This window comes from Ahaetulla prasina, chromosome 5 (assembly GCF_028640845.1).
Source record: "Ahaetulla prasina isolate Xishuangbanna chromosome 5, ASM2864084v1, whole genome shotgun sequence".
In the NCBI taxonomy this organism is placed as follows: domain Eukaryota; kingdom Metazoa; phylum Chordata; class Lepidosauria; order Squamata; family Colubridae; genus Ahaetulla; species Ahaetulla prasina.
In genome coordinates, this window is record NC_080543.1 from 60,205,096 (window position 1) to 60,232,483 (window position 27,388).

At 39.3% G+C, this 27,388-nt stretch overlaps 1 protein-coding gene across 4 annotated transcripts in view; it reads left to right on the forward strand.

Moving 5' to 3' along the window:
• Window positions 1–704: 704 nt before the first annotated feature.
• Window positions 705–27,388, forward strand: part of MX1 (MX dynamin like GTPase 1) — a 40,748-nt gene continuing 14,064 nt past the window's right edge. For 2 of the 4 annotated variants that reach the window (XM_058185748.1, XM_058185747.1), the window contains exons 1-13: window positions 705–1,313; window positions 2,417–2,503; window positions 3,278–3,470; window positions 4,817–4,954; window positions 6,031–6,185; window positions 7,415–7,553; window positions 9,437–9,635; window positions 10,137–10,215; window positions 10,657–10,779; window positions 12,231–12,372; window positions 14,870–15,019; window positions 17,964–18,040; window positions 18,705–18,926. In XM_058185748.1, the coding sequence (XP_058041731.1) occupies window positions 2,453–2,503; window positions 3,278–3,470; window positions 4,817–4,954; window positions 6,031–6,185; window positions 7,415–7,553; window positions 9,437–9,635; window positions 10,137–10,215; window positions 10,657–10,779; window positions 12,231–12,372; window positions 14,870–15,019; window positions 17,964–18,040; window positions 18,705–18,926 (1,668 nt within the window). In that variant the 5' untranslated portion in view covers window positions 705–1,313; window positions 2,417–2,452. Of the gene's footprint in view, window positions 1,314–2,416; window positions 2,504–3,277; window positions 3,471–4,816; window positions 4,955–6,030; window positions 6,186–7,414; window positions 7,554–9,436; window positions 9,636–10,136; window positions 10,216–10,656; window positions 10,780–12,230; window positions 12,373–14,869; window positions 15,020–17,963; window positions 18,041–18,704; window positions 18,927–21,325; window positions 24,084–27,388 lie in introns of those variants that run through there. The other 2 variants (XR_009155398.1, XM_058185746.1) reach the window with 2 other exon arrangements.

Consider the following 27,388-nt stretch of genomic DNA (forward strand, 5'->3'; position numbering starts at 1 on the left):
TGGACCAGGGGTCTCCAACCTTGGTCCCTTTAAGACTTGTGGACTTCAACTCCCAGAGTCCCTCAGCCAGCAAGGTTGGAGACCCCTGCTATGGACTACTGGAACTAAAATATGAATTATTCCTCTTTAAGAATTCATGGTGGACTAAACAAATGTTCCCAATTCGGGTCTGAACCTGGTGCTGAGGCCAGTAAAGTAGTTCCATGAGGTGCAGGTTTTGTTTTCTTTTATTGGAGCACTGCAAAAAAAGGGGTCCTGGCCAAAATACCAAGAGCCCAGAACAAAGGATTAAGGAAGCTTTGTACATTTTCACTAAAGCAGAAGGTGAGACAAGGCGGGATAATGAGAAATATCTAATAAACATTTTAGTAGCTAACTAGCAATTTGTTCTGTTGGTCTGTAGCTATCCCTATTCCTAAACCTTGGCTAACCAATGCTCAAGGAGTTATATAATACACATTCCATTTACTCCAGACCATCTCTGTTCCTAACTTTTAATTAAGCTATGCAGGATGTCTAACTCTTCCTTACTGTTATCAGTCCTCAAACCACCTACAATTGCTACAAGTATTACACTGCATATTCTATATGACGGGTCTCCAACCTTGGCAACTTTAAGACTTGTGGACTTCAACTCCCAGAATTCCAGAGGGATTCTGGGAGTTGAAGTCCACAAGTCTTAAAGTTGCCAAGGTTGGAGACCCCTGCTCTATGAATAAGCATTCTTTGTTCTTGCCAGACAGACTCCCCAATTACAAGCTTCCAGGTCTCCTTTCAAATGTATGCCATAACCTTGCTTTGTTCTAGTAGCCAGTCCATCACAAACTGCTACGGTACTTTATTACTTTCACACTTCTTAATATTTAATCATTTGCTGTATTTACTTTTAGCAGTTTTTAAAACACCGGTACTTTTAAAAATACTAAACATGCGGAAAGCAAAGAATGGGCTCATTGATTGCTAATTCTTTTGAGAGAAAGTGATTATCACTGGAGTTGAGGTCTGGAGGGAAAAAAAGATGGTTTTTAGGTTTCGGGTTTTTTCCTTCTCCGCAAGATCTCGGAAACTGATTCACATCAGCAGTCAGAAACGAAACGAAACTGGCCCTCGAAGGGAGCGAGCGCTGTTTCTCGGGAAACGGAAAGCTCTCGGTATTGCCGATTAGTTTCGTTTCCGGAGTAAGTTTCGATTTCCCTTCAGCGAGAAACTGAACAGGATGGAGTCAGTGTTGTGTTGCAGAGCCCGTAGTGTTCGCCCGAACTGCGCAGGGAAAGCATCGTCTTCTCCGACACTCCCGGCTCCGAGCCTGAAAGGTAAGAGCGGACAGTATGAAAGGGATTTCAAATTGCACCACCTTTCCTGGCGTTGAGAATCTCGTTCTTGGCGGAATGTTGTTCGTTTCAGCGGAGGGAATTAAATAAAACTGCCGGACGACCCCTGATTATCCAGGTAGTTTGGGGGCCAGGGAAGGAGGTCCGACATAATATGCCTTAAGGTGTTTGAATAACAAGAGAAGGAGAGTCCCGAAGTTGCTGGGTTTTCCTCACTGATGAGCGCAGAGATCCTTTGAGCCTCAGGAACAAGACTGAATTCCCAACTAATCGCTGACTTTGCAGATTGTAGAAAGGACGCCTGTGCAAGCTACGCTACGCGTCTTGTAAAACCATGGTTTGCTTAATAAGCCATGATACTTGATTTCACAGAACAAGCTAAGGAAGAACCATAGACTCACAGCGATGGAGCTTAACTAGAATTAAATGTGCGAACGTTCTTGCAGTGTGTAAGAGTTTCTGCTTGATCTTGAAAGCAGCGAATGAACTTTTGGAGTGGTGGGAGTTGGAGTAAATCAAACAACAGGAAATAATTAAATTAGCAGTAAATAATAAAAGAAAGGAAAGAAAGAAAGAGAAAGAAATTAGCAGGAAGGCAGAGATTCAAGCCATTTGAAAATAAGTTGTATTATCTCATATAAATTGCATGTCTGAGGGTGCTTGCCTGCCATTAACTTAATTGCCTGGTATTTAATTGAATGTAAGAAGGGGAAGCTGTCAGTAGGACCAATGGTTTGGAGGTGCTTTTTAGCAGTTCTAAAAACAATCTTTAGAGACCTTGTAGCTGATCCTTTTACTGAAGAGAATCTAGTTTTTAACAGGTTAGCACCAGACCTTTTTTGTTTTTGTTTTTGTTTGAGGCAATGCACTATTTATGCCACAATTATTGACAGGTGTTCATTTACTGCTTTGATTATGCAATTTACTCTGCTAGCATACTTTCTAAATTATAATTAGCTGCTGATGAAAGGAGTTAAAAGTGGACATCAAAACCACAGAATCCTAAAGATCAAGTGAGGGATGTCACTGATATTATTGCCAAGCATGGCAGCATCTTTTATGAACTAACAATGTTTTTATTCCAGAACATTTTTTGCTGCATAAACATTACAAAGTCTACCATGAAGAAATCCAGAATTACAGAGTATTCTCCGAATAAAAGGTTAAAAAAGGTACTGCTATGCCATATGTCCAGATTATATTTTATGGTGTCAATTAGGAATGAAAGCTGGTTGGGTGATTTTGGGAGCAGTTGCTCTCACTCAGCCCAAATCACACTCACAGGGTTCTTGTCATGGGGAAAATTGGAGATGACAGCAGTAGGTCTGCATACTACTTTAATGTATAAAATCATATTTGGAAAAAATAAAAAACACTAAAACACTAAAGACAGCAAAGCTATATCTGTAGTCAACCTTTAGCAACCACAACTGGGACTGAAAACTTGGCACTAAGTGGGAAATCACATGACCATGATAGATTTATTTCCCCTTAGGTGATTAAGTGAAGGGCTGTGGTTGCTAAGGGAAAAATCACATGACCATGTCATGATTTTATTTATATGTTCACCATGGGATGCTGCTGTGGTTGTAAATGCAAAGACTGGTCCCAAAGTTGTGTTCTTTTTTCCATTGCTGTAACTTTGAGCAGCCAGAATGACTTGGACTATCTGTACCTTTCTTCTCAGTCATCAGATTAACTTCCTAAACAGTGTTTAGGAATCTGTACATCAACTGAATTGACAAGAGTTATTTTTATGAAGCAAAAGAAAACAGGTTCAATCTTGCAGTTGTTGTTTTTTAAATTTCATTACCTCTTCTATATTAGCAATTCTTTTCATGGGAAATACAGTTCCAACTCACTTGCGATGAGGTTTCCAAATTAAGAAAGTGTAAATTCCAATCTCAGTAGAGGAGGCAACTTTGTATTTTGTTTTGTTTCCTTAGGAGACAGAAAATCATTTGTGCAGCCAATATGAAGAGAAGGTCCGTCCCTGTATTGACCTCATTGATTCATTGAGAGCCCTTGGAGTGGAAAAGGACTTGGCATTGCCAGCAATTGCTGTGATTGGAGATCAGAGCTCTGGAAAAAGTTCAGTTCTAGAGGCCTTGTCTGGAGTTGCCCTTCCTAGAGGCAGTGGTGAGAATTTTCCCAAGCTTTTCTTCTTTGAATGCAAACAGACTTCCCCAGTCGGTACTATTCTGATATGTTGGCCTACAAGTCTTATTGCTGTACCTGGGGGAATGGGGTTTACAGTTCATCTTGAGAACCACCTCCACAGGTTTTCAGTTGGAATGAAGCTTTTGAGAGATGCTCAATTAGCTTTGTGAACTTCAGGAGCCTAGAACAAATGTGAACTTCCATATTTTTCTAATTGAAACATGTACTGTATTTTTCAGTGTATAAGTGTATAAAACACACTCCCACCCCACCCCAAAGTCTTATGTCTCTGTGTCTTATAGAGCGAATGTTGCTAAAGCCCCACCCAGCTGCTGGCCCCCATCCTTCGGCCTCTGCCTCCTTGCAACAAACAGCCTGATTTAGCACAAGCATCTGATTCAACACAGCCTGATTTAGCGCAAGCATCTGATTGGTGGTTGGATCTGCCTCCTGGAATACCATCGATCAGCTGTCCCAGGCTGCAGGGATCATCGCTGTCCGCTCTGCACATCCTATTTTCGGCCTCCACCCATCCTGTTTTCAGCCTGTTCCAGGTAGTGGGAATAGGCGGTGGCAGCAGTGGCCCCAGCTGCCTGGAACAGGCCAAAAACGTGACACACAGAAGCCAAAAACGGGGTGCATGGAGGGAAAACATGACACATGGAGGCCAAAAATGGGGCACACAGAGGTGGCAATAGGTGGCAACAGTGGCAATCCCTGCAGCCTGGAACAGGTGATCGGCAGTCTTCCAGGAGGCAGATCCAACCGCCAGTCAGCTGCTCATGCTAAATCAGGCTGTAATGAAGCTGACCAAGCTGTTTGCTGTTTGCTGTTTGCTGCTGGGAGACAGGTTTTTTTTTCTTGTTTTCCTCCCAAAAAGCTAGGTGCATCTTATACATCGGAGAGACTTATACTCCGAAAAATATGGCAAATCAGGCCATTCTCTGCTTATTTTCCTTATTTTCATATTAGCTCCAACTGAATCCAAATCAGTTTGTGCTCATTTTCCAAACCGGATGGCTTCTGTGTGTATCAAAAAAACCCTGTAAATCATATCCAAAAACAGTTACTACCTAGCACATAGCTGAATGGCAATCAAAATAGATTTACATTTTAAAATTTTAAATTACTTAAATTTTAAAATAAAAACTATGCAAATTAAAAAAAATTAAACTATGCAAAAAAACAAACAAACCAGAAACCAAGAAATGGACAGCATAGTATTTAGCTGTTATTTTTCTTTCCGCTTCTCTTCTTAAGTTGTTAAATATCTAATAAAATATATGATATCTATAAAATTTTTAAAAAATGTTTTAACATTGCAGGGATTGTTACCAGATGCCCCTTGGAGCTCAAGATGAAAAAAAATAATAATAATAAAGAATGGAAGGGGAAAATGGTGTATCTAGAAACAGAGGTGGAACTGAAAGATCCATCAGAGGTGGAAGCTGCAGTTAGGAGAGGTAACATTCAGTAACAATAGAAGTGGTTTCATTTTCCTTAAAACGATCAGTATATATAGAATTTTAGCTTACAATAGTTCTGTAATTGTAGTGAAGGATAGAAGTAGAATGAAGGTCTGCACTAGTAGTTTACAGTGGTTTCACTTCTAAACATATTTTTTGCTTGCATTTGATATTTGATTTTAATTCCCTTGACTTTTAATCTAAATATTTAATCATGTTTGCTGCTGTTAGAAATTTCAAATTGTGTTAAATTTTCACAATCTTGCTTTAAAATGTTCACTGAGAAAAGAAAGGGGGGGTATATATTTCTTTTCTACTCTCAGATTCACGTTGTACATTCCATAAACAAATTCTGCTTCACAGCCATAAGAGTACAAGTAGTTCTTGACCTATGACAGACAGCCATACTTCTATGGTTCAACATGCCACAAATTATCTATAGTTTAGATAGAATATTTTGATGTTCTATTCATGTTAGAAGATATACTTTTTCTCATTACTTTCTTTGTGTCATTCCTTTTAATTGTAACACAATTATCCTTTATTTTTGATTCTGCTTTTTCACTGGCCAGGTACTAATATCCTGGTTTTCAACAATAAATTAAGCTAGGGTATGTTTCAGCCTTGCTATGAATCATGATAAAATAAATGCTAGCTACATTGCATTTCCAAGTTTTTCTGGGTAGATCATCTCATTATAACTATGAAAACAGAAATAATACTGCAGAAAAAGCTAGCACAGTAAGGAGGCCCCTCTACTAATATTTATTAAATACTTGCACAGCTTTCTAACTTGGCTTTTTAAAAATATAATATTGTATTATTTATGTATCACATTGTAAAATTTAAAAGGTATGTGTTATGAAATGATTTTAGCATAAATAGTTACATTTGAGTACACAGAAGTACCTACATACTTAAAACCATTACAGGAAACAAGCCTGTTTAAAAATATATGGTAGTCTGTTTTCTTCAGAGAGGTTTTAGAACAAGTGATGGTTTGATAAAACTGCTCTATATAAGGAGTTTTTCATAACTGAGTCTATTGCTTTGTTTTGCCTCACACAACATAGCCCAGAATGCAATAGCTGGCGAAGGACTGGGTATCAGCAACAAATTAATTACCCTGGAAATTAGTTCTCCAGATGTTCCAGATCTCACTTTAATTGATCTTCCAGGAATTACAAGAGTTGCAGTAGGTAATCAACCACAAGACATTGGCAATCAGGTAAAATAAAAAAGATTTTATAAAGTGATAGGTATCTGATTATCAACTGAATTAGGGGCATGAAGATATGACAGCACTGCTTACTTCTAATTTCTGCTAGGAAAGATCTTTACACATTTCAGGAGTGAAATGTACATATAGTTATCTGTTACTGATTGCCTCATTTAGTGACCATTTGAAGTTACAATGGTGTAAAACAAATAGCTTTGCTAGAGATGCATTTATTGCAGCATCCGACAGTTACGTGATTACCATTTGTGTGCTCTGCAACTGGCTTATGACAAGCAGAGTTAATAGAGATGCAGAAGTAAAACAGTTGTTTTCATGTGACATTTCCCTTAGTGACTGTTCAGACAGACCAAATCAGAATTAAGGTTTTTAAGTTTTTGTGATCACATGAGCTTAGTGAAGGTGATGCTTAATGACTGAGTTGCCTGTCCCAGTTGTGGTCCCTAAGTGAGGACTATCTATAAAATTTAACTTTCCTTTGGTTGATCTTTATTCAATAAATGGATTCCAGAAATTACTTTGAGTTCATGCTGTCTATTTAACGCATCTTGGAATGCCAGTGGAACTGAATAATATCCCCAACCTAGTAATCATGATATCCAGATGTATGGGCCCCTACAGTGTTCCCCTGCATAGGCTTCCTGCTCTTGATATATAAGCCTATGGACAGAGGATACTCAATATCTGGATAAAGTGGACAGGCACATTGTTGCTTCTTCACAGATATTGAATGCTACACATAGAAGCAGCTTCTGTGAAACAGAATTTGGCGGGTGGGGGTTAAAGTAAGTTGCAGATTATGTACTATACGTTAGATAATACTTTCATAATACATAATAATCTTATGCATAGTTGTGATAGCCTTAATAGAATAGAATAGAATAGAATAGAATTTTTATTGGCCAAGTGTGATTGGACACACAAGGAATTTGTTTTGGTGCATATGCTCTCAGTGTACAGAAAAGAAAAGAAAAAGAAAAAAAATACCTTCATCAAAGGTACTTTTTTAAAAAAAATAATTTTTATTTTTTATAATAAATAAAATAAATAATAAAATAAATAATAATAATAAAATAAAAATTATTTTATTTTTATTATTTATAAAAATAATAATTATTTTTTAAAAATAATTTTAGAATAAATTATTTATTCTTTCTAGCTTCATTGAAAATCATTTTATCCTCTACGTATGCCTGACATAAAATGCAATTTAATTACAGATCATGAAATTAATTCAAAGTTATATTACCAAACAAGAAACCATAAATTTGGTTGTGGTTCCAAGTAATGTTGATATTGCTACTACAGAGGCATTGAAAATGGCTCAAACAGTAGATCCCGAAGGAGAGAGAACACTTGGTAAGTTAATGAAATTATTAAAATATTTTTTCTACTCATGAAATACAGTAGGATACTATTGTAAAAAAATTTTTATTGGAAATGTAAGTTTTTTTTTAAACTTTCTTAAAAGTTATTGGAAGTCTGATTTTACTAAATTTCTGGTTATCGATGCAGTTGTTGTCAAAAATGAAACATTGGCAGCTACATGTCTCTTCATTTCAACTTGTCATTAGAGTAAGGGGGAGCAGATGTTGATTACATGGGTTAGTTGGAGAAACAAAACCTCTACAGTTCCACTGAAGTTTGTGAGAGTCTGGAAACTTTTCAAGGATGTCTTAACAGATGTGAAGAAGAAGGCAGATGGTTCCCATAATAAAGAGAACTTGTTTACATGGTCTACGTGGAAGCATGGGGATTGGGCCTGGAAATTCATTGTTTAATACTGTGAACTGGTGCCTGAGAATTTGAGAGTTAGTTTTACCTTGCCATTATCATGCAATGTATTCAATAAACAATAAACTTTTCAGAAATGAAATGATCCTGGACTTTTGTTTGGATACTCAAGCTGGATGTTGACAGCTATATATTTCAAATCTGCTCATACAGGTTATCCTGAAATTACAACCATTTGTTTAGTGAATGTTTGAAGTTTATTTTTATTTATCTATTTAAAACATTTATACACCTACCTCCTTATAGCCAGTTCTGGCCGCCTCCCAATTAAAGGTTAAAAGAGCATAAAAGCAAAAACTAACAACAAAAAATAACAAAAATATGGCGCTAAGACAAACCTCTGATATGCAGTCACCTCATCTTATCCCAGCACTTAGGGGAAAAGCTAGCGCTTAAGAGATTTACCAAAAGCTAGAAAGATAGAGGTCTGCCAAACTTCAGGAGGCAGAATGTTCCATAGGGCAGGGGCTGCCATGGAAAAGGCACATTCCTGAGCTCCCACAAGATGGCAATATTTATGGGAAGGGACTAGGAGCGTGCCTACCCTATTTGACCTGGTAGAACAGGTAGATATCATTAGGGAAAGCTGGCCCTGCAGATAACCTGGCCCTGTGCCATACAGGGTGCTAAAGGTAATGATCAGCACCTTGAATTGCCTCTGGAAAGAAAATGTCAAAGCAGCCCACAGAACAAAGATGTTATGTGAGCAAACCTAGCCTACCCCACTCCCCATTACTGTGTGTGCTGCTATGGGGTAACTATTTTCTGAGTAGTACAAGAAGTTATGGCAGCATTGAAAAGAATGGCTTATGACCAGTTCTCATATTTACAACTATTTCAGGGTCCATGCAGTCATGTGATCAAAATTCAAACCGTTTTCAACTGACATCTATTTACAGCAGTTGCATTGTCTTGGGGGTCATATGATCAGTATTTGCACCCATCCCAGCCAGCTTCCAACATACAAAGTCAATGGGGGAAATCAGATTCCATTAATAAACATAGTTCAAAAAAGTGTTTATTAAAAAGATCGAATATTTGGGAATTTATTTTTTAAAAAATAATGAATTATTCAAAATTTACCTTTTGTGTTGGAAAAGGATAACAGCAGATATTTCTAGAGGGAAAAACTACTTTGGTGCTTAAAAGTTTGAGAACTCTTTGCATACAGGTAGTCTTTGACTTACAGCTGGTCATTTAATGACCGTTCAAAGTTACAGTAGCCTTGGAAATGGTGCTTTATCATTTAAAGCTACTTGAAAGCCCACTTCTTCAACGCCAGCAGTGAGGGGAGAATAAATAGCTACTTGGTGGTGTGCGTGTTTAGGGACATTCATTTTTTCAGACTGAATGTGGTTCAGGAATGAACCAGCCTTCATTAGATCATTAAGCCCCAGCCTTTCTCAAGTAAACGAGCATGTCTTCCTTTTCCATCAATTATTTCATAGGTATTCTAACCAAGCCTGATTTGATCGATGAAGGAACTGAGAACGAGACCGTTGATGTTGTCCGGAATCAAAGAGTGCCTCTGAAAAAAGGATACATGATTGTTAAATGTCGTGGGCAGAGCGACCTCATTAATAAACTGAGCTTGGAGGATGCAATCAAGAAAGAGAGAGAATTTTTTGAAGAGCACAAGTTTTTCAGGTAGGATTTAGAAAATAATTCCTGAATATGGTTTAGCAAAATGTGCTCCTTTATACATCAGAGTTTGTTTGTGTCTCTATGAATATGCCTGTATCCAAACTAAAGTCTGGTGAAGTTTCATGTGTGAACTGGGCAGAGATATTTTTCTCTCATGTGCTTTAGCACTTCTAGTTAGTGACTGATGCTTACTCCCCACTTTGTTTCAAATTACCATCAAATTATCTGACCTCATAGCTTGCCTATAGAGCAGGGGTCTCCAACCTTGAAAACTTTAAGCCTGGCGGACTTCAACTCCCAGAATTCCCCAGCCAGCTTTGCTGGCTGGGGGATTCTGGGAGTTGAACTCCTCCAGGCTTAAAATTGCCAAGGTTGGAGACCCCTGCTATAGAGCATATAATCCTAGTCCATCTGAAAGACATTGAGGAACACTGAGATAATACAAATGATAACTTCAATATTATTGAGTAACTCTTGAATTTTATTCACTCTGATCTCCCCCAGTCTTCTTTTGGAAGAAGGCAGAGCTACTATCCCATTTCTGGCAGAAAAACTTACAAAAGAGCTTACTGAGCACATTCAGGTAAGGAACTCTCAATTCATTTCAGGTTGTATAGGAAAGATACCCTTGTGTTACATGTGCATTGTCATACCATGACTCTGATTGTGCTGCATCGAGATGCATGCATCAGAATCCCAGTTAGCTCTCTTTGTAGAAAAGATGAAGCTTTTGGTGGGCAAATTTGCATCCTACTCAAGCTGCATTCTTAAGTCAATACATAATGGCTATATATGCATATTTCTAAACCTAGGCATCTGATTCATACTGTAAGAGAGATTCCTAGGACCAGGTTTATTTGTGTGTGTGTAAATATTGTTATATCACTTGGCATCTGCTAAAATTGGTAGCTTCCTACTGCAAAATGTCAGATGGTTCTGTCAATCCACTATATTTAAAATTTCTGAACTTGCATAAGATTACAGTTTTACACCTTTCCTTTAGTTAATTTTGTTGTTATTGCAGAGATCACTGCCAACTTTAGAAAAGCAAATAGAAACCAGCCTCCAGAAAACGCATCAAAAACTTGAGAAGTATGGTGAAGGTGTTCCTGAATCCTCGGAGGACAAGAAATATTTTTTTGTGCAAGTAAGGTTAATTACAGATTTAAAAAATAAAGGCAGATGTGAGTTTGTGTCTGATCATGAAGTGAATTGTATCCTTGTTAATTAGTATTGTTGCTAAGCACTTACTGTTGTGTTATATCTATAAAATGGCCAAAATACACAACTGTATCATCAGGAGCTTGTCACTGTATTTTCTGTTATTGCTTTGCTTTTGGCTTTGAAGGATGATGGGAATTTTGGGGGAGGGGGACAATTGGGGCATGGAACCTGAGGAGTTATTGATATCCAAGTACAGGGAAAGACCAAACCGCAATTAAAAAACTGCAAAATGGCTGCTTGTTCTTGTCCATCTGAATTTATTCTTCTTTATTCTGTACATTTTGCATTACATGTTTCTGAAAGATTTCATAATCTTTCCTTTCCTTTACTAAACCCTCTTTCCTTTACATTGACATTAATTGTCCATAAACATATTTGAATCCATTTAAATAATAAAAGTGCCACTCTCTGTGCTTATCTTTACACACATACACACACATTCACTCTGTCTCCCTTTGGAGGTGGTTAAATCACCATTTCTCTCACCAGAAGCAATAACTTGGGGAGTGGGATGGCTTTTTCTTTCTCCAGATTTAAGGAGGAAATAGAAAATCAACCCACATGCTCTCCATCGTTCATGAGCGTATTATGGAAAAGGAGGTTTCCCAATCAGCTGATGAGTTGAGTGACAGGGAAATGGTTTCTTATTCATCTTTGCTAATTAATAAAAAGAGCTGAGGATTTAGAGATGAGTTGATAGAAAATGTGGCACAGTGTGAAATGAAGAAAGCATCTGGTTGTATGGTAAGAGACAGTGATGAGTTGTTAATGAAGCTACTTTTGAACTTTTTTGCGAGAAAATCAAATGTAATTTTGATTTTGGGATTTGATGATTAGAATTATATGGAATTATATAAGTAATGTAGACATTGTTAGTTTTGGGTATATGAGTTGGGTATGTTTTTTATCTACTGTATATCTGTATGAAAAAAGTTGGAAGCCATTTTTTCATTATTATTTTTTCTTTTTTTCAGTTTTATTTTGCTTGCTATCTGATTCTTTTTTCTACTTTCTTTTTTCTTTTTCCTTTTATTCATGTTTTTGAAACTTAATAAAATTATAAATACAAACGATAGTGCTAAAAATGCTAAAAAACAAAACAGAACTCTAACCTCAGCAATTATCACACACCCCCAACCACCAGCAGCCATTTACTTGCTTGACAGCCTTATAGCAAAGCATCTGGGACTTTCCAACCTATTCTAATTCCTTCAGGACTGATCTCTCAGAACTTGATACCCAGGTTTTTATATTTAAGGTTCCTGGAAATTGCATGGAGAGTAACTCTCCTCCTGGACTGGAGCACTGAGCTTGTATTGCCATTTTAGCTGGTAATTTTATTTTTACAAATATGTCATTTTGCATTTTTTCCAGAAAATCAAGGCTTTTAATGAAGACCTCTTAAAAATTTTACATGGAGAAGAGGATGAAAAATATTTAAACAAAAGTAGAACAATTACACATATTCGAAAGGCATTTAATGAATGGCAAGATACAATTAATGATAACACTAAAGGTAAACTCAGTTTGGTTATGTGCTTTTCTCTTAGTGGATGTTTCAGCATGAGTTTGAATTCTGGATATGCTTTTATTGCAACACATTTAGGTAGGTTATTAGTATGAGAGGTTCTATATATAACTTTTGTATAAATTTTATCGAAAATCTATAAGAAGGAAGATTAAAAACTAATACAAAGTAATATAAAGTAAGAAAAAAATCTAAGAGCTAAAAGGGGAAAAAAAAGGGGGGGGAGAAAAGAAAAAAGGTACAAAGAAGTAGCTGTCAATCTTCTTTACAACAGTTGTAAGTACAATAATAAATTTACTATGCAATTGCAATCTAACTTCCTTATTTTTGTAATATATCCTTTAATCATTAAAACTATAAATCATAACTTCATTTTTTTCTGTTTTATGCAAAAAAGCCATAAGGGGTTTCCAGTCAGCAATAAACATAGATATTTTTCCCTGATCAGCCAGTTTAATCATTTCAGCAAGTTCAGGCATATATTTTCCTATTGTTCAATCTGTATGCAGGTAATCCTTGATTTACAACCACAGTTGAGCCCAAATTTTCTGCTGTTAAGTGAGACCTTTGTTAAGTGAGTTTTGCCCCATTTTATGACCTTTCTTGCATTTTACGACCTTTCACAGTTGTTAAATGAATCACTGCAGTTGTTAAATTAGTAACGTGATTGTTAACTGAATCTGGATTCCCCATTGACTTCGCTTGTCAAAAGGTTGCAAAAGGTGATTACAGGACCTTGGGACACAGTCATAAACATGAATCACTTCCAAAGGTTGTAACTGTGAGAAATGAGCATGTCACTTTTTCAGTGCTGTTGTAAATGAACTGTTATAAATCGAGGACTACCTGTATTATATCCAATTTTTTTTGCCTACTTTGTCATACATTATTTTATTTCTTTTGTTTCAAATTTCAATAAAAGTTTATATATTTAGCAATTACATGTTCATCATTTATACAGGTAGTCCTCAACGTACAACAATTCATCCAATGACCATTCAAAGTTACATCGGCACTGAAAAAAGTGATTTATGACTGTTTTTCACACTTATGACCTGTGTAGCATCCCCATGATCATGTAATCAAAATTTTGATGCTCGGCAGCTGGTTCATACTTATGACTGTTGCTGTGACCAAAGGTCATGTGATCACCTTTTGCAATTTTTTGACAAAGTCTGAGGATGCCAGATTCACTTAACAACATGTCACCAACTTATCAACTGCAGAGATTCACTTAACAACTGTGACAAGAAAGGAATTTGTTAATTCACTTAACAAATGTCTCCCTTAACAACAGAATCTCTGATTTTCTGGGGTGACAGGGCCAGGAGGGCGTGCATGAGACCATCTTCAAGCCCAGCTTGGCCAAAGGGCAGCAAAGGCACACAGGGCGGGCGGGTTGACTGGCTGAAGGGTGAGTGTCTTTAGCAAGCCACTCTGGCTTTCTCCGAGCCTAACTCCCAGGGTGGGTGGGCGTGCGAGCTTCGGTGGGGCCAGCCCTCTTTTCCTGCTGCCCTGAGCTTCTTTACTCAAGCAACCAAGACACACCCAGCACCAACAAGGGCCAGAAGAAGCACCCACAAGACCCAGCAAGAGATGGGACCCAGTCATTTCTCCATCCCCCGCTGTCGCCCTTACCTTCTCAGGTCAGGCGAGGAGTGACTGGGAGGGGAGGGGAGAGGGATGGGGCTAGCTAATGGTGGGATCAGCTGGTTCTCCAAACTGCAGAAGTTTACTGATTTGGCAGGGAGCTGCAGCAGAGGGGTCAAAGAGCCGCGAGTTGCCCCGACTTAGAGCAATCTTGAGTCATAGACCTTTTGCCTGGACCCAATTCTTGATAGATATGAACTGAAAAGATTGCAAAATTATGCTTTATTCTTCAGACTTTCTAGAGCAGTGATTCCCAAATATTGTCCTTATTTGTGCCACTATGAAGTCATTCAAAACACTTGAGGACCATATATAATTCAGGAATTCATGGCACATATAATTTTATAAGAGGACCCCAAGTTAAATATTTTTAAAAAACAAAAATTTTTAATTATCAAAATGTTGAGATTACTAAATCTCACACGATTTTGTGACGTTCCTGGGATTTTGAAAAAGAATTCTGTATCCCAAAATCTAGCAAGATTTCAAATTAGAAAATCAGAATTGTGTCTGCTTTAAAAAATGAGTGTATAGATTTTGTGCAACGTTACTTGCAGATCAGAAAACACAGGCCATAATTTTGAATCCATTGCATTTGTTTTCACAAGGCGGTCATAAAGCAATAGAAAGGCTTCTTTTTCATTGGTATTTGATAATCAGATATGGGGAAGTTGATGGGGGATATGCTTTGCTTTTTATACATTGAATTGTTTGGATTGAATTTGTGGAATGTTGAGAATTATTTCAATATGATGTTTTACACATTTTAGATTTTAGAATTTTTCATGTGAGTGATAAAGTTGTTTGTAAAATAAAGAAAAAAACTATTTTGCAGTAAATCTTAAAGGAAGTGGGAATTCTGAAAATATATCCCGTGGCAGAGAACTTCCAGGGTTTGTCAATTTCAAAACTTTTGAGAACGCTGTAAGATGGCAAATTAAACGATTAGAGTATCCAGCAATTGGAGTGTTGAAAGACGTTACAGGTCAGTTCTAATTCTCATGTTCTTATTTTTATGAAGTACTTTTGTGAATGACTCTTTAAAAATATTTTGTCCAGTAGTTGCAGTTTTTGGTGTGCATTGTTTAATACAAAAAGAGTTTAAATAAGCCCTACTGAATATGGTGATGCAAAGGCTAGAAAAATGAATCATTTTATGAAGGACTTTTGTGCTTCTTGGGTTGGCACTTGTATTGGATATGTCTGCTATGTAAAAGGTCTCCCTGCTGCACTGATGGAAAGGCTGCTCCAGTAATGCTGAAAGTGATCCACTGAAAGGTGCAATGCCCCCCCAAACTCCCTCTTTTACGTCTTTGTTCTAATGGAGGAATAGTTCCTGTCAAGCTTTCAGTAAAAGAAGCACTGGAAAAGTAGTGGGTTTCAGTTTAGTTTGCTACTGGTTTGCTCGTGTGCGTGTGCTTGCTGTCATGCACGATGCTTTTGCGCAGAAGTGTCTGAGTGGAGCCTCCCACCGCTGCCGCTACTGGTTCGCCCAATCCGGGGCGAACTGGTAGCAACCCACCACTGCACTGGAATCTTTAAGAATGAATACCAACCATGTCTGAAGTCTCTACAGGTATTCCTTGAGTTATGATAAATCATTTAGTGATGATTCAAAGTTACAACAGATCCCCAAAAGGTACTTACAATCCATTCTCAAGTTACATCTGTTGCAGCGCCTGTGTGGTCATTTGCCTTTATGCAAATGACCACAGTTTCATCACAGAAACTGTAGCAAGCCATACTGCCTAACCCCCTCCCCCCGCCCTGCCAGGGCCCCACAGACATTGGGCCTATTTTGCTAGTTCCTCGAGTTCCTGCTCTTCCCCATCCACCCCCTCTCACCAATTGCTCACAAAAATCTTGCTTTCAAAAATCTTCAGAGTTCAGAATGTTGCAGTACAGAAGTAGGACAGAAAAAGACGGCTGCTTGTGGAATTCTGCCATATGGCCCAGCAGTGGAGTTGCCTGTCTTCCATACCCCAACATCCTGAGTTCTGAATATTTTCTAAAAGTAAGCACCAAAGAGCCGTGGTGGTGTAGTGGTTAGAATTTAGTACTGCAGGCTGACTTTGCTCACTGCCAGGAGTTCGATCCTGACTGGTTCAAGGTTGACTCAGGCTTCCATCCTTCTGAGGTTGGTAAAAGGACCCAAATTGTTGGGGACAATTTGCTGACTCTGTAACCGCTTAGAGAGGGCTGTAAAGCACTATGAAGCAGTATATAAGTCTAAGTGCTATTGCTATTGGTAAGTGAGCGATTGGTGATCGGGGGTGGATATATGGGGTGGGTGTGGAGGAGGCCCAAGTGGCTTTGGGGACCCCCGAGGAGTGTGAAACAGAACCTCGGGTATCTCAGTGAATGGTGGGAAGCCTTGGGTGGTCCGAAGCAGGTGTGCTTGTGTCTGTACTAGGGTCTTCCCCATCCCTCAGGTGCCCCATATTCCAGTTAAGAACCCACACATTTATTTAACAAATACATTGGGGGGAGCAGGGATGGTGACTCGTTAAGTGGGCCGTCTTGACTTACTACTGTACTGGGAAGGCTCCATTAAGGTTGTAACTCAAGGATTATCTGTAGTTAAGAACAGTTATCTGAAGTGAACAGGTGGTTCCACAGAAATACTCTCTTTCCAATAACCGTCTCAGTCAGGCAGAAAGCCATAACCTATGTAATAATTACACCTGAAAAAGAAAGGAAAAACATGCAAAAATTCCCTAAAGAATTAGGGGCTAGTCGGTGTTAAACTGAATTTGTTAAAACATTTTTGAATGTTGTATTTTGAGAGGGGAGGGGAGGGGAGAGAGAGAAAACACACACACACACACACACACACACACACACACACACACACTTAAGTCCTGGGCAGTCATCTCACTTACCCAGCACTGGGGTTGAGATGGAATGGACAATAATTAAAACTGACAACTAAAGGGAAACTGACAAATAATCAATATGGCCTAGTTTATTATTGTTGTTGTTGTTGTTGAGGTTGTTGTTACTGTTGTTATTGTTATTATTTCTTACACATTGCAAGTAGGAAAACAGGATCGCTGTATATAAAACAAGGGACTGCAGTGACTGCCTTATATGTATACGTTTCTTCTTTCTAAGTGAAATTGGGATGGCTTTCTCTTCTTTCTTTGTTTCGGGAGCCTGAAGAGCAGTTGATGTTGAAATCAAAGATATGGAAAAGGGAGGAAATAGAGAAACAAAGCACTAATAGAGAGGGCAAATGTTGAAAAAGAAAAAGGTGTTATGAAAGATGGCAAGTGACCAGAGACAAGGCTATTGTTCCTGTACCTGCTAGCATGTCCAAAATGCATCTCTGATAATATAACAAGCCATACGACTTCTGTTCCAAAATAGCCGGTAGCAAATTATTACTGATTTTTCATGCCTTGAAATTGGATTGGAATGAGATTAAACCAATGTCAGGTAACCAGTCAGGAAGATTGATACAGGCTTCTCAGGGCATTATGGGGCTGCTTTTAGTTACAGTTGGACCTAGGATTGGGAAGACACAGGTCTCTCAGTAGCTTAATATGGACAGTTCTTGGTTTTGACATAAGAATACTGGCGCGACTCTGTCTTTAACTTAAAATGTAAGATGTATAGTTAATAAATCACTTTTACATTAAACTATGCTGTACAAAATTATTCAGATTTTTCCAGGGTCCCTCTCTGAAACACACATTTTATATAGTATATTAGATTTAAATAGAAAAATGTAGAAAAAACTTTGTTTCATGCCTAATATCACACACTTCTCCTGATTTTAATATTTATTTATGTAGAACAAAGGAGGTGTGAAGGCTTTAATCCCAATATCCAAGTGTTGAATGTCCAGTTATTATATGGTGTATGATTGGGATCTGCCTATATTTTCAGTTGATCCTGTCATTAAATTGCTCCCTCTTTTTTTCTAGAACTTGTGCGGAATGCATTTATTGGACTTGCTATGCAACACTTCAGTAGTTTCTGTTCTCTCTACAGAGTTGCTCAGGTAATTAGCGATACTTGCAATGAATTTACAAAAGCATAACCATGTAGTTTAAAGTGAAAACAATAAAGCACTATAATAAACAAATTCATTATTTTGGAAGATTTCATGGATCATGGTCCACTTCAGATGTAGTTGTGTATGTGCATGTCTGACTAAGGAGAATAAATCTATATTTATGTCCTAGCACAGTTAATTGCATGATGGATGGTGTGACTTGAGCTATAGATTGTAATTTAGTTCACCATCTTGAGTTATCTGCTCTCCAATTATACTTATTTTCTGTTTTCAGGGCAAAGTACAACTACAGTCTAGATTGCACAGTGAACTGTGGGGAAACCCCCCAATTGTAATTCTGCTAAACTGAAATTGTAACTCTAACTCTATACACTGTAAATGAGCCATCAGGGATAGGAATGATCTTCTTGTAATTCTCAAACCTCCTGAAAAGCATTGTGCTGGGGAAGTTTAATATATTTAAATAAAAGTTGGGGGACGGAGAAATGCACATAAATTCTAGATGACTAACAGTGATCCACAAAAACCCTATAATGAAGTATCTGTAAAACTAGCAAAAAGAGGAAAAACCATAATATAATACCTAAGGAACCATATAATTGTCGTAATCCCACAAATGTGGCAAACTGTTTTTTTCCCTATTATGTAGAATAATATTGAAGATTTAAAACTCGCACAAGAAGACAGAGCAAAAAATATGATACACACTCAGTTTAAACTTGAAAATGTGGTTTACTGCCAGGACAGTGTGTATAGTGAAGATTTTAGAACAGTAAGAGCGACAAAAATCTCTCCAGTTCCTTATTTAGCTGATTTTTCAGAAAAGTGCTCAGTGGAGGAAATGCTTTACCACATCACCGCCTACTATAAAGTAAGTTCAATAGTTTGTGAATGATTTCTCTCTATTTTATAAATCCCCTGTGTTGTGTTTCATTTACTTAGCCATTAATAGGCATAATTTAGTAATTTTTAAAATATATCACCTTCCCTGAGGATATATATCTATGGGTTTCAAAATTCAATACTTATTATTAAATATTTCACTGAAGTAAAAAGTATTTTTTTACTTTTATTAAGATATTCTTCCTTTACAGGTTTAGGTGAGCAAAAATGCAAAGGTTTCATAAACATACTTAGGGTGTTGTATATTTGCATGATTAGCACAGGTCTAAGTACGGCTAGTAAATGTCAGCTTAACAGGTCCATATGAATCATATGACAACCTGTGGACATTGAAATATGTTGGCATACACAGAGAAACACATACGGTATATACATTTACCACATGCACACATACATACTGATATAAAGGTAAAAGTTCCCCTCGCACATACATGCTAGTTGTTCCCGACTCTAGGGGGCGGTGCTCATCTCCGTTTCAAAGCCGAAGAACCAGCGCTGTCTGAAGATGTCTCCGTGGTCATGTGGCCATCATGACTCAATACCAAAGGCGCACAGAATGCTTTTACCTTTCCACCAAAGGTGGTCCCTATTTTTTCTACTTGCATTTTTTACGTGCTTTCGAACTGCTAGGTTGGCAGAAGCTGGGACAAGTAACGGGAGCTCACCCCGTTACACGGCAGCACTAGGGATTCGAACTGCTGACCTTTCGATCGACAAGCTCAGCGTCTTAGCCCCTGAACCACTGTGTCCCTACATACTGATATAGTGTAGCATTAACCAAGTACTGCTTTACTTGGGGCCTCCTGATATGGGTGGAATGCTGCAAAGACACAGGATTTCAGCTTTTGAGGCTCTCTTCAGGTTAAATTAATTTTTTATGCCACAATTTTTTCAGACGCTTAAATACAGAGTGTATATGTGAAGAGTAGAATTATTTGAGCTATAGGAAATAATTCTTCCCCTCTACTCTGTTGAGACTCCACTTGGAATGCTATGTCAGGGCTGGGTACCAGAGTTCAAAACAGACCATGGTGAATTAGAGCAAGATCAGAGGGGGCTATCAATACAGTGAAGAGTCTGAAAATAAGAGTTCTATGAGGAACATCAGATGATAGTTGGGTATGTTTACCCAACAAAAAAAATTGAAGAAAAATGTAATAATCTTTTAAGTATCTGAAGAGTACATTTGAAGACAAAAGGAGCTCTACAGTCTTTATATCTATTATATTGTAAGAACAATTCATGTGAGTTTGCTTGCAGAAACTTGCTGTGCTCCATCCACTTCATGAAAGTCCATGTAAACAGAATTGCAGCTTCTGTAAAAGAGGTACTTGCAGCAATAGCACTTAGACTTATATACCACTTCACAGGGCTTCACAATCCTCTCTAAGCAGTTTACAGAGTCAGCATATTGCCCCCAACAATCTGGGTCCTCTTTTTACCCACCTTGGAAGCATGGAAGGCTGAGTCAACCCTGAGCCGGTGAGACTCCAACTGCCAAACTGCTGGCAGCCAGTGATCAGCAGAAGTAGCCTGCAGTACTGCATTCTAACCACTGCACCACCTGGCCTCTCATTTATAAATGTTTTGTGAGGGGCCATTTATTCTCTTTTCTCTACTCCTCAGTATAGAAATATTGTTAAATACATTCCATATTTGCATTTTTGAAGCTGCAAGATAGCAGGGCATTTTATGAGCATCTGCAAGAGCATTGCCAGAAAATTGAATATAACTTCCTGTTCTCTATTAAAGAGTTGAATATGGGAGAGTATAGGTAGTCCTTGCCTTATGACCACAACTGTGTCATTAAGTGAGGCAGTTAAGTGATTTATGACGATTTCTGCTGTTAAGTGACTTGCACCCAATTTTATGACTTTTGCTATGATTGTTAAGCAAATCACTGCAGTCATTAAGTGAATCCAGCTTCCCCTATTGACTTTGCTTGCCAAAAGCTAGCTGGGAATTTCACAAATGGAACATCACATTATATGACCCCAGGACATTACAACTGTTGTAAATACAAGCCGATTGCCAAATTTTGGTCACATGACTATGGGGATGGTGGGTTGGATGTATGAGGATTTTTTCAGTGCCGTTGAAACTTTGAATGGTCACTAAACAAATGGGTGTGAATTGTACACTAAACAAAAGGCTGAATCTTCTGGCAGGGGTGTGTGGTGGTGGCAATAGGCATCTCCCAACAGAAACAGCTTGATTGTCATTTCATGATAGGGTACAACTTCACAGGGGACAAGACTTTAGTATAAACCTTAACATACTGGTAGGGAGAGATTGTGGGATATCAATATGTCTCCAGCCACTTATATTACCCTGGCATAATTTTTTCCTCCTTAACTTTGGTTTCAGAGTGTAAAAGTCCGGCTTGGTACTCAGATTCCTATGATCATACAGTTATATGTGTTCAGGGATTTTGCTGAGAGGTTACAGAATGCAATGATGCAGCTTTTGCAAAGCGGAGATCAGTTGGAAGCTCTCTTTCATGAGGGGAAAGATGTTGTCAACATAAGGAATTCTTTAAAGGAAAGAATTGGACGACTTCATAAAGCTCGACGACTTTTGAAAAAATTCTTTATTTAAATAGGGTGGCTAATATTTCTGTATAAAAACTTCTGATAGCAGCTCTGCTTCTGTTAGATGAGTGTATTAAGGGTATTTGTAACTTATATTTAACATTTGTAAAATTATTCAGTGATGCTGCTCAACTTCAATAGTGCATTTAACTCTGTCTTCAGCACACTCCCATCCCATTGTGTGTAGTCTATATATTGTATTGTAACCTAAGCTGAAGAAAGGTTAAAAGAGAGAGAGAGAACTAAATCATAAACCTATTTAGGGTTTCTCATCCTTTTTCATTATATAGCAAACAAATATTGATAAGCTCCTTCATGCCAATGGGAGGTGATAGAGAGGTGGGGTGGGGAAAAGGTATTGGTTCCATCATTCAACTTTGGAACAGCCTCCCACTTCAAATTCAAAGGACCCCACCTTTTTAGCCTTCATGAAGGCCATGAAAATCTGGCTCTTCCCCAAGCATTGGGTTAGGTTGATTAAGGAGGCTGATAGCTGGTTGATGTGTCAAGTAAAAAGGGTTCATTTCATTTTATTCTACTGTAATGTGGGCCACCTAGGATCACTATGTAAAGCAGATGGCCATATAAATAGTTTAAATAAATAAACCATTAACCCAATCATTTAAATTATTCATTACGTTAGTTAACCACTGTATCATTTCACGTTTATCAAGTCCTGGAAAATGGATTATTTCAGGAACCACTGTGTTTTACTATTTTAGGACAGAGTAGTAGAAGGGCAGCAGGTAATGCTGACCTGAGACTGAAGGGAAGTTAGTGTGTCTCTTACCTGAAAGGGCATTTACTATCTCTGTGGTACAATCTGCCACTGCTCATTCCTATGTGATGACTGGTGAAGCAAAACATGTTACGCATCTTGGGAGAAAATGCTATTTTAACACTGGTATAGCTAAGAATGTTTTAACACTGACTCGCTCATGGTGTTGGGATTAGTTGAAGCCAAAATCATGAGGGAAAGCACATTGCTGAGGCATGTATTTATCATGGTAGGACCCCAGAGAAAGGCCATAAATTTTCATTTCTTCATAGTAGATACTGTATATCCACAATGTTGTTATCTGTCACAATGCATAGTCTGATTTCTAAATGAAAATATAGTATATTGTTACATTTTCTTAATCGTCGGGATCTAAATTTTTTAGCATATAGCCTGGGAAGTAAATATGTAGGCTAAATATCAACAAAGACCAATCCAGGCCAAAAGTATTTTAAAAAGTTAAATCAGGGCACTAAACCAAAGTATAACTGATTTAATCTTTTAAAATGTAGGCTAAGGAGATCAACAGAGTTCAGGTGAAATAGAATACTGCAGCTCTACTTGCTTCTCTGAGGAGTCCTATTGACTTCAGTGGATCCTATCAGTACTCGCATGTAGGAGTTTAAGTTACATTTGATTAGCAGATCAGGAACAATATAATTCTAGTTCTATTTGCTAGATTTTATTAAGTTTCATTATAAAATCAAAATATAGAACAAAAATTTGGGGGGGGGTGAAGTATGAAGAGAGAAAAGAAATGACTTCCGACATCGTTTCTATGCAATACTGTAGATTGCAAAAAAATAAAAAATCTCAATGGTTTCAGTGCCCTCTTCAGGTTGCTTGTATCGCATAATGTCACCATAGCTCTAGTACCACTTTACACCTCTGATTATTGCAAGAACTTACTATATGGAACAACATTTAAACTTCACTACTGTCTTCAGATTGATGATGAAAATTCATACAGAACAAAACATTAAGCAGAATTTCAGTGACAAAAATTACAGATTGACATTACATCTGAGAAATGCGCTTAGAAACATAATATGAACATTCCAGATCATTCTTTGTAATTTGAATTTAGTTATTCTAACGAGCATTCCAGTAAGATCTGCAACATACTTCCACCAAAGATCTTACCTGAAATTAAACAATTTCTTGCATGAAATGTATTTATTCCAGTGAAAAATAAAACCTGTACATTCATCTCATTTAAGGTTACATTTAAGAGAACAAAAATAAAATATGTTGAAATTGTAGAGACTTTGTAATATGCTTTGCAATCCTGAACAGTGTGCAAATTATTATGTGTAGTGTATATTGGTGGCTCTCAACCTGTGGTCTATGGACCCCTGGGGGGCCATGATGTCATCACAGGGGGTCCAAAGGCTTGAAAAAAAATTATTTAAATCTTGGGGGTCCATGCCACAAAAAGGTATTTAAAGGGGGTCCATGATGAAAAGGTGGAGAACCACTGGTGTATATAGTTTATTATTAACATAGTAAAAACACAGCCAGAGGTAGTCAATTTATATGACAATAAAGCAGAATTAAATAATTAATGGTATAATGGGAATGGCTTTGCTTTATATGCATGTGTAATTGTCATGTAACTAATTCTTTTTAATTCTTAATTCTTTAATTTTAATGTAATTCTTTTTGTTTCCTGTAGTAAATTATATAAAAATAGTTCTGCCTGATTTCTGGTGTGCTCATTGGGTGTGAAACCCAGAGGTTTCTCTCTCTTCTGCTTCAATACAGAAATAAAGTTTTGTCTTTCCTCAGTCTTGTATGGACATCGACTTCTTCACAATGGGATCCCCTAACTAACTAGGCTTTTGGCCAACTGGGAATATGCACAATTTTTCTTCAGATCTCCCAGCTGAATGTGAATTGGAGAGTAGGAAATACACACGTTATATGTATCAACCCAACACGTGTTCAAGCAAAAGAGGAACATAAAACATAAAGGAATTGCAAATTCTCTCTGTCGGGGAAAACGGCCGTCAGGAATGGGTTAATCTCCTCGTTTGCTGATTGGACCGAGTCTTGAAAGTTGTTGCTTATGGTCCCCGCCCTCTCTTTCCTTCCAGCTTTTTCGACTCGGTTTTGCTTCGGACCAGTCGTGTGTTTACAAACCTCGGGCGTTTAATTGGCTAGAGGTTTAGTTGTTGCTTCAAGTTTATTTTATTTTATTTTATTTTATTTTATTTTATTTATTCTAATGTATGCAATTTAACTGGCAAGTGAGAGAAGCGGTCTGACTTCCTAGCCGCCGGAAAAGCCGCGGCGGCTTCGCGGCCCGCCGGTCAGCTGTGAGGCGCTCAGGGGCAGGTTCCCGAAGCGCTGAGACCGCAGTCTCGGAAAGGCAAGGCAGATACCGGGGAGGCTCACGGGCAGATCCCTGACGCTCTCTACCGACAAGAGGCTCGCTGCCTTTGGTTTTCAACGGAACAGGTTACCGCTGAGAGTCTTGGTGCCGCCCAGAACAGCGGCGAGCGGCGCCGATCTTCGCCCCGATCTCCCTATCGACACGCCGCTGGGAGCCATTACTGTGCAGCAGCCACGAGGTGAGCAGTCCGCCCGGCCTACAGACGGAACGTTGGGGTTCGGATAGCGCGGCCAGAGATAAGGAGTCAGCGGGGCCTCATTGGCTACCTCCCTAAGAGCCGGTGACTCGGCATCCTAATTGGGAGTAGGCCTGAACAGCCATAGTTTGGCGGGAGTTTTTTCCAAGATGGCGGACGCCACTATCACCCAACTGGATTTGGTGGATACATCCCCTGAACTCCTGGCCCAGGTGGATCCAGGGGAGGGCCCCTCATCTATCCCCCAAAATTCCCCACCCAAGGGGCGGAAAACAACCAAATCCAGGGCAAAAAAGGGGGAGAGGGCTGAAGAAAGGCGGCACAAGGCTCTAGAAAAGGTTTTTTCTAGAGCTTCTAAGAGGGCCCTCAGATCACCTTCCCCTAGAGGCCGAGGGAAGCAAGGAAGGGGAGAAACCCCTCCTCCTTCAGACCCAGAACGCATTATCCAGACCATGCAGGATTCAGGGGCCTGGTCCCCAGACAGATCATTCCCCCCGCATAAGGCTCAGACGGGAACTACCACGTTATTCCGTACTCTATCGGAGATGGATCTTCAAGAGATCCCAGGGGGTACAACAGAACAAACAGTGACTGTATCACAAGATACTGAAACATCTAGGCCGCAGCCACAGACTGGCGTACCCACATTCCCAGTATTTCAACTTCCTGAGGCCTTTGGGTTGATGATTCAACAAGCCGTACGCCAAGAGTTAGCAAAATCCCTGCATCGGGAGCCCCAGAGGGCATCTTCTTCCAAATCCCAGCATAGAGAAGGGCAGAGGGAAACTGCAAGTTCTGCTTCAGCAATGTTCAGGCCTCATAGGGAGGAATCCTCGGAGGAGGAGGGCCAAGTCTCTTCATCAGGAGAGGAGGAGGCTGGAGAAGCTTGGTCGGAAGACGAAGGCCTTGGTCCTGACCAACCATCATTTGTGGGACTTTTTAAACCCCACATGTTCCGTTCTCTTTTATTCAAAGCATTGGCAACTACGGGACTGGGGGCTTCGCAGGCTCATTCTGCTGATCCACAGACCTTACCCAACACTTCATCTAATCTCTTTGTGGAGCCCACTGTGGTGGCAGAAGCCATTCCGGCACCTAAGATGTTTGTGGATGTGGTACAACGTCAGTGGTCGCATCCTAGTTCGGGATCTCTTCCCAGTGCCACAGACAAAAAGTTCTATAACTGTGCTCCTGATCTAGAGAACATTCTTCAAGTACCTTCAGTGGATGCGCCAGTTGTTGCTCTTACAACGGTCTCACATGTGACGGGTCCAGAGAATGAGGCTCTTCGTCCCGAAGATAAAAGGGCTGACCAATCCCTGGTCAGGTCCCATCAAGCATCGGCCTGGGCCATCAGGTCTTCAATAGCGTCTTCATTTTTCAATAGAGCATCTTTAATGTGGCTCAAACAACTTCAGGGCCGGTTACCAACGTCGGACGTGAGAGCTCACCAGGACCTTAACAAGGTCATTGCAGCCTTGGAGTTTTCAGCTGACTCGACGCTTAATGCAGCCAGGTTCTCAGCTAAGTCAATTGGGTCGACGGTTACTTCCCGACGGCTTTTATGGTTGCGCCATTGGAAGGCAGATACTAGGAACAAGTGGCGACTAGCATCTTCAGCTTACGCAGGGTCAAAGTTGTTTGGAGCTCCTCTCGACCCTATCCTAGTGGAAACTAAGGACAAGAAAAAGGTGCTACCGTCCTTGACTCGCAGGGGTGAACTGAGACAACAACCTTATTTTCGTCCCCCGGCGGCTTCTTCTTCTTCCTCCTTTCGAGGCCAGGAATTCGGAGGATCTGGGTCGCGTCGACAAAGATTTTCACCGTACAGAGGGAGCTCCCAACGGACCGACCAGGTCAGAACAGGATACAAATTCTCCTCCCGTAAACCTTTCCGGGGGGGACGGGGTAAATCGTTTAACCGCTTCAAATAATATCTTAGCGGATATACCCATTGGAGGCAGGTTAGCTAATTTTTATTCCCAATGGGAGGCTTCTACTTCAGATAGGTGGGTCTTACAAACCATCAGAGATGGCCTGGCCTTAGAGTTCATCTCCACTCCCCCGACGGTTTTCTTACCTTGCCCTGTTTCTAACCGCTCTTCCAGCTCTTCCATTGTGGAGTCGGCGATTAGTCACCTTCTTTCTATCCGGGCCATTCAAAGGGTCCCCATTAATCAACAGAAACAGGGGTTCTATTCCAGACTCTTCGTAGTAAGCAAACCGTCGGGGGGATGGAGAGCTATCCTTGACCTGAAAGCCCTGAACAAATTCATTGTGTACCACCGCTTCAAAATGCACTCCTTACGTTCCATCTTAGAGTGCATCCGACAAGGGGATTACATGGCTTCCATTGATTTGACGGAGGCCTATCTGCACATTCCTATTAGGAAAGATCACCGTAAATTTCTTAGGTTTTGTTTTAAGGGTTTTCATTTTCAGTATAGGACTCTACCCTTTGGGTTATCTT